Source organism: Porites lutea, chromosome 1 (genome assembly GCF_958299795.1).
Source record: "Porites lutea chromosome 1, jaPorLute2.1, whole genome shotgun sequence".
NCBI classification, from domain to species: domain Eukaryota; kingdom Metazoa; phylum Cnidaria; class Anthozoa; order Scleractinia; family Poritidae; genus Porites; species Porites lutea.
In genome coordinates, this window is record NC_133201.1 from 42,873,878 (window position 1) to 42,891,645 (window position 17,768).

The 17,768-nt window shown below is 35.4% G+C and overlaps 1 protein-coding gene across 1 annotated transcript in view; it reads left to right on the forward strand.

Moving 5' to 3' along the window:
* The window catches only part of LOC140930051 (uncharacterized), a 30,542-nt gene extending 16,043 nt beyond the window's left edge, over window positions 1-14,499 (forward strand). The window contains exons 14-33 of the mRNA XM_073379711.1: window positions 840-975; window positions 1,246-1,269; window positions 4,923-4,946; window positions 5,275-5,298; window positions 5,743-5,766; window positions 5,921-5,944; window positions 6,100-6,123; window positions 6,571-6,594; window positions 6,918-6,941; window positions 7,277-7,309; window positions 7,465-7,488; window positions 8,486-8,509; window positions 8,662-8,685; window positions 8,836-8,868; window positions 9,024-9,047; window positions 9,198-9,230; window positions 9,386-9,409; window positions 11,534-11,985; window positions 13,466-13,652; window positions 13,995-14,499. Of these exons, the coding sequence (XP_073235812.1) occupies window positions 840-975; window positions 1,246-1,269; window positions 4,923-4,946; window positions 5,275-5,298; window positions 5,743-5,766; window positions 5,921-5,944; window positions 6,100-6,123; window positions 6,571-6,594; window positions 6,918-6,941; window positions 7,277-7,309; window positions 7,465-7,488; window positions 8,486-8,509; window positions 8,662-8,685; window positions 8,836-8,868; window positions 9,024-9,047; window positions 9,198-9,230; window positions 9,386-9,409; window positions 11,534-11,985; window positions 13,466-13,652; window positions 13,995-14,083 (1,275 nt within the window). The 3' untranslated portion in view covers window positions 14,084-14,499. The remainder of the gene's footprint in view (window positions 1-839; window positions 976-1,245; window positions 1,270-4,922; window positions 4,947-5,274; window positions 5,299-5,742; window positions 5,767-5,920; window positions 5,945-6,099; window positions 6,124-6,570; window positions 6,595-6,917; window positions 6,942-7,276; window positions 7,310-7,464; window positions 7,489-8,485; window positions 8,510-8,661; window positions 8,686-8,835; window positions 8,869-9,023; window positions 9,048-9,197; window positions 9,231-9,385; window positions 9,410-11,533; window positions 11,986-13,465; window positions 13,653-13,994) is intronic.
* Window positions 14,500-17,768: the final 3,269 nt, after the last annotated feature.

Here is a 17,768-nt window from a genome sequence, read left to right on the forward strand (position 1 = left end):
CTTGTTCAACAGGAACATTAGGGCGGGCGGAGCGGGAGGAGCTGCCATGAATACAGGGCTGGTGCCGGCTGACGGGTGCCAGGGTTGGGGCAAAAGCTTCCCTAAGTGATGCACCCAAGCCAACAAGGCCTCTCTCTCACTGGCTCGATTCTGCACATTCAACAATGTCTTTGCATGATTCAAGTAAAATCTTTGTTGAGCATTCGCTACATGTTGCTAGGATACAACCCAGGCCTAATGGCAGTGCGCTTGGGTTGATCAAGAATAACCATCACTTTGAATAAGCTGAAATTCCTGTTTATTTCAAATTGGTACCTTAAAAGACGAGATTAAATTGACAGTTATTATAAATTTGAGAAGCCAATGTTAAATAAAGTTTAAAGTACATGGAAACATCTTAATCTTAATAAAAGTAACACGGTTTGTTGGAAAAAATACAAATTTCGCCACCTGCGTAACGTCGTTTGGGATGGTATCGTCAATATTGACGAAAAAGTCAAGAAATGGTTCCCGGATAAATCGAAGGAACAGTTGTTACCTCTCGAGGTCGTTTCTTGGACGGTTTTAAAGTTAATCAAATTTTTATCAACCCGCGATAACTACTTGCTAAGCTTATAATTATTATGACGGAACACTGCGCTATTTATTGTTGTTAGATGACGTCACACAAACGGAATATCCCGAATAATAATTGCATCAGATAAATTTTCAAAACTCTCCTACATAATCTGATGCAGCTATAGCTCACAAGCAGTTGATTATGGGATACCAAATTACACTGAGTGTGTCCTTCTCAATGTATAAAAGTATATCATAACATCATGTTTTGTTCCTACCAGGTGTTTGAAGGCAACATTGATCCTAGTTCTATAAAGAAACAAATTTTACCGACTCCAGTAGAGGCTACCTACGTTCGCATTTATCCTCAAGAATTCGGTGATTGGATGTGTATGAGGGTTGAGTTGTATGGTAAAGGTATGTATCTACTAGTTTTTATTGCCTGAAATAACTACAGTCGAACCTCAACCAATTGGGAACTCACGAAAGCAAAAAAAAACATGTCCCATAAATATAAGTACACTACATTAAGTACACTACACCTAAGGTAAAACAAAAAAGACTTCATTTTTAACCGCCGCAAGCTCCTCTCTAAAGCTCACTCAATATTTCTGTCACTGTTTAAGGTAGCCTGAAATTATCAAAATCATTATAATAATAATGATAATTTATCTCTCTGTCCACTAGAATTAGAAGAATCCACAACAGCTGGTAAGTCACCGACAATTTTTATTCTCTCAGAATTTAGTAAACCATCCCCTTAAAGCATTGATTACGAATTACTTATACTTTGAATTTAATTTACCGTGAACACATTCCTTTTCAAGCACTAGCATAACCTATCACTGACCCTTTTAAATCGTTAAAAACTTGCTTGCTTTGTTTCTATAATGAGTAGTATCAATTGAATGAGAACAAATAGTTTCTAAGGCGTATCAAAACTCTATTTCACGATAGTAAGCTTCTTCTCAATGTTGTCAACACAAAACAAGAACTGTGTAGTCTCAGCTGGGCAACCTATTTTTGAGAATTACAGACCATTTGTTGTTCATTTTCATAGCAGCATTTTTGTGAGTCAATCAAAATGCACAAAATCCAAAAAGCATAGTCTAGTTATTTTCTTTATTTATTTCAGTTAAGGGTTTCTAACTAGGGTGGATTATTGCTTTCTGCTGATAAAGTTAAAGAATCAACTTCAGGTGCTAAAGTACGCATTTTTAGTTGCCAAATTATATAGCTCGACTGTTTTTTTCCTTGGTGATTATTGATTATTTTAAGTTTTTTTTTCCGACCTCTTTTTTGTTTAGTTCAGAAAAATACATTTATTCGGCAGATTAGTTTTGTAAACAACTTGACAGAATTTTGATAGCAAAATCCTTAGACTATCGAATCCTTCTCATTGTTAATTTTGACGACCTTTTTTCCCTTTTTATCTTGTTAAGCGTTAGAAGAATCGGCCACAAAAGGTTTGTCCATAGTTATACATGTATCTCGTTTGACAATATTTAATTTGCTTAAAACGTTATTAATGACGAGTTTAAGAAAAAATATCAGTTCAAAATGATCAGTTGGCAGATGCTGTGTTCAATTTTCGACAGTGTAAATTGCATCCTTTTATACATAGGTATAAGTAAAATAGTAACTAATTCACATTCGCATAAAAGCCACCTTATGCCTTTTAACTCCTTTAGAGAGATGGGCAGTGTTGGCGTAATGCCTCTCCCAGATGTGACGGATTCAATTGAGGGGAGTGGCCCGGCCCAACTGTGGGGCTTCCCCTCCCAGAGACGCTAAACGAAAGCTTAAGGGTGACTTACAGCATGTGTAACCCGGTTAGAGAAATCCGAATGGGAGGAGATAAAAAGAAGGAAAGACCCTGTGAACGAGGGAGGCTGGGAGGGAACCCCACAGTTGAGTCGAATCAGGAAACCGTCCGAAGACCGGAGGAGGGGTGTGTTTAGGAACCCCTCCTGAGCACGACTCTAGTGTGGGGTATAAGAAATATGGGAAGTAAAAGCCAGAGAAAAATATAATATACAAGGAAACTCGTGCAAATTTATTAAGGCTGTGCGCTAGAGTTAAGAGAATGTGGTTACTGAAACTGATATCTAGGAGTTACGTCACCTTCTGTTTCTGCTATGTGACCTCTAAGAAGTGTAATAGGTGAGGAAGAATAAACACAATATAAAAAAGTGAGACGTCTCACGAGAACAGCTGCGAGGGGGCACGGAGTATGCTGACAATGCAATGTGCTGAAATTATACAAAGTGTTGACAATACAATGAGTAGGAAACGAACGGGAAAAATAAACAACTGGCCACCTTATTCTAAAATCTTGCAATACATACACGTAAAATGCCATAAAGCATCAAAGACTCTAGACCAAATGTACGATGGACGGGCGCGAAGTAAAGCCAAAGATGCCTGTTCGTCATTGTACGTTTCACAGACGTTAAAGGGCACCAACGAAATTAAAAACATGCCACCGAACTGCGTTGGTGAGATCTTCCTTTACGTTTCACAAACGCTAAGAAGCATCAACGTAATGTCTATCCCTTGATTGTAAGTTTCACAGACGCCAAAAGGCGCCTACGTAACTGATTAAAAACATGCCACTGAGTAGAGCTGCTGGGATCCTCCTTTACGTTTCACCAACGCTAAGAAGCGTAATGTCTTTCTCTTCATTATACGTTTCACAGACGCCGAACGGCGCCAACGTAATTAAATACATTCCACTGAACTGCACTGTTGAGATTCTCCTTTACGTTTCACAAACGCCATGAAGCGCCAACGAAAATTTGTTCCGGCTCGTTATCTTTCTACTGTAACAGACGCAAAAGACGCGACAATAATCAAATAAGGGTCGCCTTACCTCTGGTACGTTGCACAGACGCCTAAGAGCGCTAACGTAAACAAACTCCAGAACAGAATGGTGAAAAAGGTAAACGCCACGTATGTAACAAATTGACAAGAAAAGGGGGAAGCGAGAAATTAAAACATGATACTTAGGTGGACGGTGTTGGTGCCGGTTGAGGCTCTGTCGAAGCAATAGCTACCGCATCAGCTGGGTCTGGTTAAACAGGGACGAGAGCCATGAAAGAGCTTCAGTGGCGCTGGCCGCGTTGCGGAAGAATGAAACTTGCTCGCCCGTTGTAGAGTAGACTTGCGAGAAGACGGCGAATTTGTTTGCTAGGGCGTATAAAAGGCCTAGGGAATTTCCCTGGGGACCGTAAAGGACCAATAGACTGCTTCCCGAGGGAGCACGCAGTAATCTAGTTGATTAAATCGTAACGCGGCGGCTTTTATACGAATGAGAATAGAAGACATTTAGTTATTTCAAAATGGCAGATCGAAGATGGCGGATGGTTCCAATTCCTTCTCTAATAAATGCATGACGTCATAATGACATCACTGATATGGCTAAAGATTATTTTAATACAATTAAAATGTGTTAACCAGATATTCTGAGCGTCTCAAACTAGACAAGTTTGTGCTTTGAAGAGTCAAATGCAAGTGGTAAATTTCTTTCTTTGCAAATTATTTTTCACTTCATTTTTGCTTCTTTTATTAGTTCGTGTAACTTTTTTTCGACTTTTTCTTTTTGATTTTTATAAACATAATTTAAGAGAATTATAATGACAAAACAAAAATCCAAACCCTTTCATCATTATTATTTTTGACATCTTTATATTATTCAGACAACTTTTTTTTCGTTTTCATATTGTTTAGCGTCAAAGGAATCGACAACAAAAGGTTTGTCATTAATTTGTTTACTTACTTTGCTTACTTTATTTTTGTAAATATTTAAGAGAATTTTGATGACAAAAACAAATGATTTTCGAAATGTTTTCATCGTTACGATTTTGTTTAGCATCAAAAAATCGACCACAGAAGGTTTGTCATTAGTTTATTTAGTTTGTAGATTGTTTTTGTAAACATTTAAAATAATTTTGATGACAAAAACAATTGATTTTCGAAACCCTTTCATCAGTATGATTTTGAAATCTTTATATTATTCTGCCGAAAACTTTTTTTCTTTTAATATTTGTTAAGCATCAGAATAATTGACTACAGAAGGTTTGTCCTCAGTTTATTTAGTTTTTAGATTGATTTGTGAAAATAATTTAAGAGAATTCTGATGACAAAAAAAATTGATTTTGAAATCTTTATATTATTCTAAAAACTTTTTTCTTTTAATATTGTTTAGCATCATTGACCAGGTTTTTCCTAGTTTGTTTAGTTCGTAAAATGAGTTTTGAATTTTTAAAGTGAAAAAAACACTTGACTTTCGAAATCTTTTCATCAGTATGATTTTGAAATCTTTATGTTATTCTGATAACCTTTTTCTTTTAATTTTTTTTAAGCATCAGAAAAATCAACGCCAGAAGGTTTGTCCTTAGTTTATTTAGTTTCTAGATTGATTTTTGAAAATAGTTTAAGAGAATTTGATGACAAAACCATTGGTTTTCGAAACCTTTCATCATTATATTTTGTAATATTTATATTATTCTGATAACTACCTTCTTTTAATATTGTTTAGCATCACAAGAATCGACCACAGGCTTCTCCTTAGTTTGTTTAGTTGGAAGATTGATTTTTGTAATTTTTTAAGAGAACTTTGGTGCTAAAAAACAATTAATTTTCGAACCCTTTCATCATTATGATTTCGAAATCTTTATATTATCCTGAAAATGTTTTCCTTTTAATTTTGTTTAGCATCAGAAGAATCGATCACAGAAGGTTTGTCCTTAGTGTGTTTAGTTGGTAGATTGATATTTCTAAAATTTTTAAGCGAATTTTGATGACAAAATCAATTGATTTTCGAGACCTTTTCATCATTATGCTTTTGAAATCTTTATATTATTCTGACAACTTCTCTCTCTTAATTTTGTTCAGCATCAGAAGAATCGACAGCAGAAGATTTTTATTAGTTTATTTAGTTCGTAGATTGATTTTGAAAATAATTTAAGAGGATTCTCAACGTTTTTTTCTTTCAATATTGTTTAACATCGAAAAAATCGAAAACAGAAGGTTTTTCCTTAGTTTGTTTAGTCTGTAGATTGCATTTGGAAATTTTTAAGAGAACTTTGATGACATAAACAATTGACTTTCCAAATTTTTTCGTCATTATAATTTTGAAATCTTTATGTTATTCTGATAACTTCTCCCTTTAATTTTGTTAAGCACCAGAGGAGTCGACCACAGAAGGTTTGTTATTGGTTTATTTAGTTTGTAGATTGGTTTTTGAAAATAATTTAAGAGAATTTTGATGACAATACAGTTGATTTTCGAGACCTTTTCATCATTATGATTCTGAAATCTTTACACTATTCTGACAACTTCTTTCTTAAATTTTGTTTAGCATCAGAAAAATCAACCGCAGAAGGTTTGTCCTTAGTTTGTTTAGTTTGTAGATTGATTTTTGTAAATTTTTAAGAGAATTTTGATGACAAAAACAATTGATTTGCGAAATCTTTTAACCATTATGATTTTAAAATCTTTATATTACTCTGAAATCTTCTTTCCTTTAATTTTGTTTAGCATCAGAAGAATCGACAACAGAAGGTTTGTTATTTATTTATTTAGTTTGTATATTGATTTGTGAAAATAATTAAAAACAGTTCTCAACGTCTTTTCCTTCAATATTGTTTAACATCGAAAAAATCGAACACAGAGGGTTTTTCCTTAGTTTGTTTAGTTTGTAGATTGCATTTGCAAATTTTTAAGAGAATTTTGATGACAGAAACAATTGACTTTCTAAATCTTTTCGTCATTATAATTTTGAAATCATTATGTTATTCTGATAACTTCTCCCTTTTAATTTTGTTTAGCACCAGAAGAGTCGACCACAGAAGGTTTAGTTATTGGTTTATTAAGTTTGTAGATTAGTTTTTGTAAATTTTTAAGAGAATTTTGATGAAAAAAACAATTAAATTGGCGAAATCGTTTTACCATGATAATTTTAAAATCCTTATATTACTCTGACATCTTCTTTCCTTTAATTTTGTTTAGCATCAGAAGAATCGACCACCGAAGGTTTGTCCTTAGTTTGTTTAGTCTATAATGATATTTGTAAATTTTTAAGAGAATTTTGATGACCAAAACAATTGATTTTCGAAACCTTTTCATCATTATGATTTTGAAATCTTTGATATTATTCTAACAACTTCTTTTAATTTTGCTAAGCATCAGAAGGGTCAGAAGAATCGACCACAGAAGGTTTGTCCCTAGTTTGTTTCGTTTGTAGATTGATTTTTCTAAGCTTTTTAAGAGAATTTTGATCCAAAAACAATTGATTTTCAAAATCTTTTCAGTATTATCATTTAGTCTGACAACTTCTCTCTTATAATTTTGTCTAGCATCAGAAGGATCGACAACAGAAGGTTTGTTATTGGTTTATTTGGTTTATAGATTGATTTGTGAAAATAATTTAAGAGAACTTTAATTTGATGACAAAAACAATTTTTTTTTCGAAACCTTTCATCATTATATTTCGTAATTTTTATATTATTCTGATAACTACCTTCTTTTAATATTGTTTAGCATCACAAGAATCGACCACAGGCTTCTCCTTAGTTTGTTCAGTTTGAAGATTGATTTTTTTTAATTTTTTAAGAGAATTTTGATGACCAAAACAATTGATTTTCGAAACCTTTTCATCATTATGATTTTAAAAATCTTTGATATTATTCTAACAACTTCTTTTAATTTTGCTTAGCATCAGAAGAGTCAGAAGAATCGACCACGGAAGGTTTGCCCTTAGTTTGTTTAGTTTGTAGATTGCATTTGGAAACTTTTAAGAGAATTTTGATGACAAAAACAATTGACTTTCGAAATCTTTCCGTCATTATAATTTTAGAAATCTTTATGTTATTCTGATAACTTCTCCCTTTTAACTTTGTTTAGCACCAGAAGAGTCGACCACAGAAGGTTTGTCATTGGTTTATTTAGTTTGTAGATTGGTTTTTGAAAATAGTTTAATGAGACATTTACCAGCGGGTAAATGTAGTTAATGGAGCGTGAAGCCCGAGGGGAGTAGGCCGAGAAAGCCTGCCCCGTCTTAGGCTCGGTGATATCTTGAAAGCCTGATTCATTAAATGAAAGCACTCTATTCTTTAAGCAGAAAACAAAAGCTTTTCATGGCTAGAACCTCACTAATTTGTCGCATGTTTGTCATCGTGTTTTTTCTTAGCTTCGCAAAGATTGGTCCCTGTTTTCAAAGCCCTATTCAGAGCTATTCATGGCTAGACCTTAATCATGATAAGTTGAGATAGTTTATAGTACAACTGTGCCTATTGCGCGTACTTTGAGACACTGTCTGACTATAAAGCTTTGCCAATGTTACTCCTAGTCATTAGTCGGTTAGCTAAAGCAATCATTTAAAGCAATCATTTAAAGTAGTTTTGCTACCCGCCCTCCCTCCCTTTGGAGGAGTTGTTGTTATGTTATGTCTCAATAAATTTTGGTGGGTCACTCCTTGTGGTGCGGTTAAGTCTGCGTTGCGAGTTCCCCCAAGCTTTTGGCATTACTTGTGTCTTGCCATCTTTTGAGCTATTCCTTTGCCTTAATCTTGTCCGATCCAGCCCGTGCGGCGCTGGGCAGATAAGAAAGGCTCTGCCAAGACTCTTGTCCTATCCCACGGTAGTGGGGCGATAACTAAGGTTTGTGTTATTTTGTGCACATAACCCGAAGTCGCTATAACCAGCCACAGGGCTGTGTCCCCCCCCCCCCCCCCCCCCCTTATTACGCCATCATATAGTTGTTGTTTATTTAGCCTGCGTGCATCACGTTTGCATGCGTATCTTACAAGCGGAATATTGACATTAAAAGAATTTTGATGACAAAACAGTTGATTTTCGAGACCTTTTCATCATTATGATTTTGAAATCTTAACACTATTCTGACTTCTTTCTTAAATTTTGTTTAGCATCAGAAAAATCAACCGCAGAAGGTTTGTCCTTAGTTTGTTTAGTTTGTAGATTGATTTTTGTAAATTTTTAAGAGAATTTTGATGACAAAAACAATTGATTTTGATCTTTTTACCATTATGATTTTAACATCTTTACATTACTCTGATATCTTCTTTCCTTTAATTTTGTTTAGCATCAGAAGAATCGACCACCGAAGGTTTGCCCTTAGTGTGTTTAGTCTATAATGATATTTGTAAATTTTTAAGAGAATTTTGATGACCAAAACAATTGATTTTCGAAACCTTTTCATCATTATGATTTTGAAATCTTTGATATTATTCTAACAACTTCTTTTAATTTTGCTTAGCATCAGAAGGGTCAGAAGAATCGACCACAGAAGGTTTGTCCCTAGTTTGTTTCGTTTGTAGATTGATTTTTGTAAATTTTTAAGAGAATTTTGATGACAAAAACAATTGATTTGCGAAATCTTTTTACCATTATGATTTTAACATCTTTATATTACTCTGACATCTTCTTTCCTTCAATTTTGTTTAGCATCAGAAGAATTGACAACAGAAGGTTTGTCCTTAGTTTGTTTAGTCTATAATGATATTTGTAAATTTTTAAGAGAATTTTGATGACCAAAACAATTGATTTTCGAAACCTTTTCATCATTATGATTTTGAAATCTTTGATATTATTCTAACACCTTCTTTTAATTTTGCTTAGCATCAGAAGGGTCAGAAGAATCGACCACAGAAGGTTTGTCTCTAGTTGGTTTAGTTTGTAGATTGATTTTTGTAAATTTTTAAGAGAATTTTGATGACAAAAACAATTTATTTTCGAAATCTTTTTACCATTATGATTTTAACATCTTTATATTACTCTGATATCTTCTTTCCTTTAATTTTGTTTAGCATCAGAAGAATCGACCACCGAAGGTTTGTCCTTAGTTTGTTTAGTCTATAATGATATTTGTAAATTTTTAAGAGAATTTTGATGACCAAAACAATTGATTTTCGAAACCTTTTCATCATTATGATTTTGAAATCTTTGATATTATTCTGACTACTTCTTTTAATTTTGCTTACCATCAGAAGGGTCAGAGGCATCGACCACAGAAAGTTTGTCCCTAGTTTGTTTACTTTGTAGATTGATTTTTGTAAATTTTTAAGAGAGTTTTGATGACAAAAACAATTGATTTTCAAAATCTTTTCATCATTATCATTTTGAAATCTTCATATTATTCTGACAACTTCTCTCTTATAATTTTGTTTAGCATCAGAAGAATCGACAACAGAAGGTTTGCTATTAGTTTATTTAAATGATAGGCAAACTTAACTTATGATAAGCAAACTTAACTTATTACTGTGAAATTCAGAGTCCGGGTAGTTAGTTAATCAATTGTGGCCCTGAAAAAATTTGAAGGAAAAAAAACTACGAATTTTTTTAAAATGCTTTTTTCGTGAGAAGGACTCTTAAATGCTCATAAACGTCAACAAATAGCGAAAACTATAATTTCTATATGTTTGCTTTGCTCGAAATCGCGCGCATTTACAAGGTCCTAAAGCGTTTTGCTGACTTGCAAGGCCCCATCAGTTATAACGATGCCCAAAATAAAGGGATGAATCTCTTAGTTTATTAGATATAATCCGTGTAAAGTTTGCTTATCGTTTTCGCATAAATTATGACCTAAATTTGGAAACCGCTGAATTTCTCGAATTGGGTCTTTGCGATTTTGGTGAAACTCTGTTCAGCGCAAAGCACTAATGCGCACTATGTGTAGCCGAGAGATTTTCACGAAAAAATGCCGGCAACAGCAGATCTTCGACTCAGACCTCAAAGGGGCGTGGCATTATAACCACGTGACATTTACTCCGATCGCCAAAAATTCTATGTAATATTGAAGATTGATCTATATGTTATCCATTCTATGTGTTAGATTTACGATTAAAGTAAAGGTGGGGATACCAGAGAGCTTCAAAGTAGGATGGTACCCCCTCAAAAAAACTGGGTCGAGTCACCTTAATATTGTTTAATATCAGAAAGAAAGGAATTTATGTACAATTAAAACTCCCAGTTTTGTCAATAAGAGTACTAGTTTTTTAGGACAGTTTTTATCTGCTCATTTTCTATTATTCCTTTCGGCTAACTAAACATCAGCAATGTGGACCATTCTTCTGGGCTAATTAAGACTCCCAGCAGTTTAACACCAATTTATAAAAACTAGTTATGGGGAAACATTCTCAAAAACAGCTTGAGAACAGAGACTACTGCCCGCGCAGATCTAAAATTGGAGATGACAAATGAAAAAATTGCAAATTTGGAGCAGTAAGTCGGATTCAAGACTTTCCGTGCGCTTCCTCCAATCCACGTTCTTGTTAAACGATGCGTTTTCTTTGCATTATCTGTCTATTTATTCAACAACCGTCTCGGCCTCACGTTAAACGGGATTGGGGAACTTAAAGTAATACGACAGGCAGAAGGATTTAAGGCCACAGCTGGGAATCGAACTGATAGGGAGCTCTTGCAAAAAAGGGTTCGCACTAACCAATTGTGCCAATCCCTGCTCAATTGTAATTAAATAATTACGTACGTATCCTCATGCTAAGTGTACGAAATTATTTCCTCGGTTGCTATCGTCAGAAAAATAAATATCAGCTAGCCTCCACTCTATGAAGATTTCATTTACCATATTTGATCTCAACAGCGTTGTTTTAGGTCCGTTCAGCTAATCAAAAATGAAGGAAATTTGTATTTGTATTTTTTAATAATTTATTAAAATTTTCTCCGTTTATTCCAGGCCCAGTTATATTGTAGCACAGATTTAAAAGTACCATTTACAAGCTAGATTTAAATAATCAAGTTACAAGAATAAATGGAGAAGGGCAAGATAAATTAGTAAAACTAATTACATGCCCTTTAATTAGATTCAGTTTTACTTACATTTTTTGTATAATAAATAAGAAATAAAAATGCAGAAAATCCAATAACCATAATAAAAGTTTTAATAATAACAAGCAGTAACTGATTATGTTTTTTTATTGTCATTTTTCTTTGTTTAGCCATTCCACCGACTACAACTGAGATCTCTCCAGTACCAACAACCGCCAGTAAAGGGATCGATATAGGGATTTTGTTGGACAGTTCCTCCGGTGTGACTCACGAACAATTTCAAATGCTAAAGTTATTTGTATCCCGTTTAGTCGTTAGAATTACCGATACCTTTGGGTTAAGTGTTCAGTTTGGTTTTATCGAGTACGGTCAAGCATCCCAGCTTGTAATGACACTTAAGATGTTTACTGATGTTGACGTGTCTGGGATTGTTCAAGGTATTGAGTATATCCGTGCTCAGGGTCATCGCACTGACCTGGCCATGCTGAAAGCCACTCAAGAGTTATTCTGCCGAGAGGGATGCGGACTCCGCTCAGAGGGTGAAAATATACTGATCGTTTTTACATCCAAGAACAATGACGCTGGATCTATGCCTTATAGCTTTATATCACAAAAAATGGAGGTAGGCACCAAAATTCAACATCCAAAGACTAGGCCCAAAAATTATTTTTCTTTCATTTTCCGTACCCTGCCTTGCATGTAACTTTAATAAAGCTATTTTGCTTAATCTGTTTAGTTTGTTACGGTTTTAAAGGAGCTATGTCACACAATTTGCTATCTTTTTAAAGAGCTAAAATTTTTTCGCATCAATTGAAAATAATAGTTATTTTAAGACCCTGAGTATTGGTCCAGCCCCAGGAATAGAACCCGTGACCTCCCGCTCCGCAGTCAAGCGCTCTACCGACTGAGCTAATCCTGCGCAGTTAAAACAGCAATATCCTCATGACTAAGCCCCTTTAAAGTGGTGAATTTCATTATCCGTGTTGGATTTGTTTTTGCACTGCGAGGAAAAAAAATTGAGAAAAATATTACTCATTATTCTATTAGTTTTAATTCAAGAAAATGTTTCGAAATCATAGGAGGACTTTGGATTTACTCTTTCATGAATTCCAGAAAAAGTCATTTGAATAGTAAACAGACGTAAAATTTGGGATTTCAGAAGCAGAAGATGGAAGATTCGAGTTATGTGCTCTACGCAAGTCGTAGATGCTAGGTTCCAGAGTACTTTTAATAGCTTTGTTCCGAAGAAGCTACAGAAGTTATTTAAACGAGGTCTAACTTAAAAGCAGGCCGCGGTTTAACAAACTCAGTTTGAACCTCCAGATCTTGTCCTCAGTGGTTTATTTTACAGCACGACCACTGTAACCGGGGCCACTAGTACAAAGCTGACCAATCGGATTCCGGAAAAAAGCAATGTACATTCCGAGAAAGTTGCCTGTATGCCAATCAGCAGCTCGTAAAAAAAACCGTGGGTTACTCCAAGCACAAAATTTAAATATTGATAGCAAACGTTTTTCAAGAAAGCAAAATGTTTCACCATTCTATTCAAAACTTTACGTATAACACCCAGAAGATCTACCAGCAATTTCTTTAAATTACCACAATTGCCGCCCTTTGCAATAACATCAAGGACTCTGGTGAAAAATATAACTAAAAATAGACGCTGACGTTTTTTCCTCAGTTATTCACTCTAACGGACCTCTCAGGAAAAGCGGGCTTTCTTCAACAGGTTTAAAAGGTCCGCGTCTGCAGGTTGTAATTGGTTGATCTGGATCCATGTTGTTTATTTCGATCATGATTGACCACTAACTTTCTTGGAATGTATTCTTTTATTTTTGTTTTTTTCTGTAATATGATTGGTCAACTTTTGTCTTGGTGGACCAGGTTACAGTAGTCGTACTGTAAGAAGATAAATGCTTTTCTAGTGTACCCCTTATACCTTCAAGTAACTTTTCACGATTAATGGTACTGCTATGATAAAAGCGATAGGCAAAGTGAAAATCGCTTAGAACGCGGTTTTGTTAAACATTGGCAAAACTTCCGTTTAAATACCTGTCCCTAAATATCTTCTTGTCAAGTGTTAAAGTTGTTTCTTCATACAGGAGGCATCCCTGAATGTTATTGCTGTTGGAATCAGCCCGGACGTCAGTGAATCTGAACTGACTAAAATTGCTCTTGGATCGTCCGATCATGTGATTCGAGTAACGTCCCCCAATGAACTGGACTCAGGAGCTCTTGATAAAATCGAAGCATTGATTTCACAGGGCTCAGCTGAACCCAACTCGAAAGGTGCGTTTAAAAATGTGTTGTGATGTGGCACCTTAGTGATATGTAAGATGAATGGTTCAGACACCCCCAGAGTGAGGGCACATGTTCTTTTGTTTTTCGTTTTCCAGTGCATTTAGGCTTGTGTACGTTGCCCATTGCTAAAGGGTTTGGAAACACAAATTGCTCCCTGGGCTCTTTAGTTATCCTGACATAAATTATTATTGTGCTAAGGCGTGGAGTCCAAGGGTTGTAAAACACCTTTTCCTGACTTGAGATCTGATTGGGGAAGCTCCTAGTCCTATACATCGTATTCTAAAAATTCGCTGTCCATTCATTTTTTCTCATTAATCTTTTGCACCCTAGATCAACTTGGGGCACTAGACAGTCCAAGGAAATTTCGTCGCTCTAAAAGTTGGCGTAAAAGAAGATTCCATCTCAGTGATTTGATGTAACGATTGACGCCAGAGTCTTCAATTTCCTAACGTGTTTTAAAACCGTTGACGGCTTCAAATGTTCAGAAGTTAGTTTTCGAGTCACAAAATTATGGTTTTGGCGATGGAAAATAACTTTTAAGTTTGTTTTCAAAGTAACAAGCAACCATTACGGTAAGCATACTTAACTGGATACAGTCTATTTCCTTATATAGTAAAACCTTCAATATTTTTTGATCCGGAAAAGAAGTGTTACTCACCAGTGAGGAAGTGATTCCTATTTTAAAAAGAAATTGCTAGATTCAGTTCAGATTTTACACTCGCGTATGAAGGAAGACATGAATATCTATGTTCGAAATTTGAACTCGCAATATCCGCAATGTGTCCTTAAGTCTGCTGCAAAACAGGTGTTAGATGATATTGAGGGGAGTTGTAAAGTTGGTTAAAATATCAACAATCCATTGATTTAGTCATCTTTATAATAAGTGGTTCTGAACTTTTCTACAACTAGTTACTATGTAGTTATAGTTAGCATTTCGAGGTAATGATATGCATTTTTAACTCATTTTATACTTGCTTGTACAATTAAAAAGTTAATAGCAAAATGAAAGTCTTCCCTCATGACTTTTGTAGTTAACGAGTAACTTCTGATAACTCTTTGAACGTTTTGAAAAACTCTAACGGTGTTGTTATGAAAGGACGATTGATTCTAACGACGATTTATCGATCAACACTGCGCTGCAACTTTGTTGCGACGTCGTTCCAACATTTTCGAGCTAAAAATCAGCTAAAATCGTCGTTACAAATCGTCTTCTATAACATCGCCTTTAGCATGAAAATCATCGCCCAAGAGTAATTAGCTGTCCGCCAGAGTTATAAAAGTCGCTTATTTGGGCAAAAACAGTCATAATTAATTTATGGTTTTGCATTTATATTGACAAGCAATTCAATTTCAACACCTTCTTACCTCCGGTTTAATGTTTATACTTCACTTGACCGGAAGTTTCCAATTTCTTATATTTCTATCAGCTGTCATTGGTCGCGCTGTACTATGGCAACGTTTAAGTTCAAGCATATGAATAGTAAGTCATCGTGCGTGAATTTAAAAAACTTGTGCGTAGTAACACCCTGGCCCTGAAATGAACATTTCTCGGTGCGTTTCTGTCGCAGCTAGAGTTGTACAATGTGACATTAAGTTCCACTTCTCGCATCGACAGCTGCCGCGAGACATCTTGTGAATCGGCCACCGTAAAAAGGTTGAAGTACAGGGTCTAGCTCTTCTTCAGTCATACGAAGGGTAGAGATCAAGAGCGACGCCACTGGTTTGAACAAAGAAACATGAAATCAAGAGTGATTAGTGATTTCAGCATGAAGGGTTTTTTGATTTTCTTACCGGAATTGAAATAAACATGCATTACATAGTCCAGAGTTGATGACTAGGAGTTTTTGAGAAACTGGACAGGCTAAAGTTATTGGTTGGCACATGCATTGGGCAAAGCAGCATCCGGGACTATGTCATGCTATTTCTATCCCTTCTTTTAAAATACAAACGTGTCGTCGCATCAATTGTATTCCCAAAACAATGGTCCAAATCTATTTAGGTAGTGAAACTTTTTCCAGTGGTCTGTTACGGCTACAGATGGCAAGGATGGATATAATGAACTCTGAAAACACAGGGCCAATGTTTTCCAGTTTTGCTTGGAGAAATCACTAAAAATTACAATTTATGGTAAGTACACCCCGGCGAAATTTGCTCCATGCCTTCTTCATAAGTCTACAGGAGCATTTTGTGTATGTGTAAAGGCATTAAATTAAAAAAAATACCCTCGAAAAAAAGCCCCATTTTAGTTAAAACTTATATACTGAGAACATTCAAAACCCTCACGCAAAAGCTATTTAAAGCATAGCGCTGGATGGCCTTTGAAATTATCTTAGTTTTGCCATCAACTAATATATGAAACTAGCCGGAAACGCCACTTAGGAACCTGGTGACTACCAGCGAAAACTGAGAAAGAGTAACGTAACAAAACAGGCAGGAAGAGTGCGAAAGATGTAAAGTCAAGGGATCAGAGCGGATCCCGAGTGAGAGTTTAAGCTTCAGGTATACGGCAAACGGCAAACCGATGAAAACAGCTCAACGCAATTCTTATGGATAAAAAATTGTGTGAAACTGCTAATTTATGTTTAGAAATAATGAAAAGTAAACGACAAGTAAAGGGGAAACTTAAGTCTGCTACACAGCCGTTCGTAGTGTCGTTACGCAAGGAGGAGCGTTGCAAGACGACACTAAAAACGGCTGTGCAGACTAGGGACTTAGGTAACTTGGTCACGTGATACAAATTCGCGTTTGTCGTTTGAAGTAAACGTGATGCTTAACTCTCTGATAACTATCGGGATAACGGGATTGGGGAAAATTTGGAACGGGATGACGCGATTGATGAACCCCTGTTGGGAATCCTCAGTGTCACAGTGTGCCTTAAGCGCATGCTGAAACGTGCTTAAAAAGCTGAAGTCTGCCATCGGGGACAAAAACAGTGGAATATGACTTCTTGTGGGTACTTTTGCTTCTGTTTGGTCTGTCGCTGTCAGGACTGCTTTATACTGCAGTCTCTATTTTAGCTTCAAGCGTGGTCTTTCGGCAAACTCTCCTGATGAGAAAATTGGTAAATAAATCTTTACAAAAGTCAAAACATTAATCATTCGCATGGTATTTTGAGGATGCTGACCAGACATTATCGATAAGCCCCCAATATTCGGTCCATAATCATTCAACCGATACATGCATTATTACAATTAGTGTCGTTAAAGACCGTGTCGTTTCTTATGTCAGGCTGAGTAAACAGCGGTCTCTAATTGAACAATATCAGAACAGTGCAAATCATATTAATTCTCGATCGTGTGACCGGTAGTCTTAGAGCGAGTTGAATTGATAAAGATCTATATTCAGCAGGTAAGATATTCTAACAATATTATCGGTTTCGACCATACAGCCCCCCAGTATTCATGACATGCTTTGCGTTTTACCAGGGCTGTAGCTCCTGGACTCTCAGTAAAAGAAATGCGACTGTTATCTTTTTAGTAGCTATTCTCTACTACAATAAAAATAAACAGACTATATTTATTCCATGAAAGAAATATAAATTCAAAGCATATAAAAAACAAATCAAAACTTAATTGCTAGAGATGCTTCTCTAAATGTTCTCACGTTCTCTTAATTTTTACCTCAATAGAATAAACTAAATAATCGAGCGCAATTTATACTTTGCGCGTTTTCGCACAGGAAGCCGTTGGCTGAATTAACATTAAGATAAAAGCAAATGTTGTGTTCACGAGACTCCATTGTTGAAGAAGCAAACATAACAATGAAAAGTTTATTGAGGGGACAAATAATGTTCTTTCTTGTGGAACTGGCTTTTATTCCACTATTCATGGTCAAACAATAGTTTAAAAAAACAAATCCGACTAACTAAGAAAAAGGGTTTTTTTGCGCCAAAGTCTAAATTAATTGTGTAGTCTGAAAAAGACTACATTGGGCAAAAACTTAAAAACGAATTGATGGAAATTATATTATTTTCTGCACAAATCATAGCACAGAACATCCCGTTTAAAACGATATATACTGGACGCATCATTAGGTTATCTTACTGAGTTTTCTCCCTAAGGTCTCTGTAAACATTTTTGGCGCCCAAATAAATAATAATTTTAA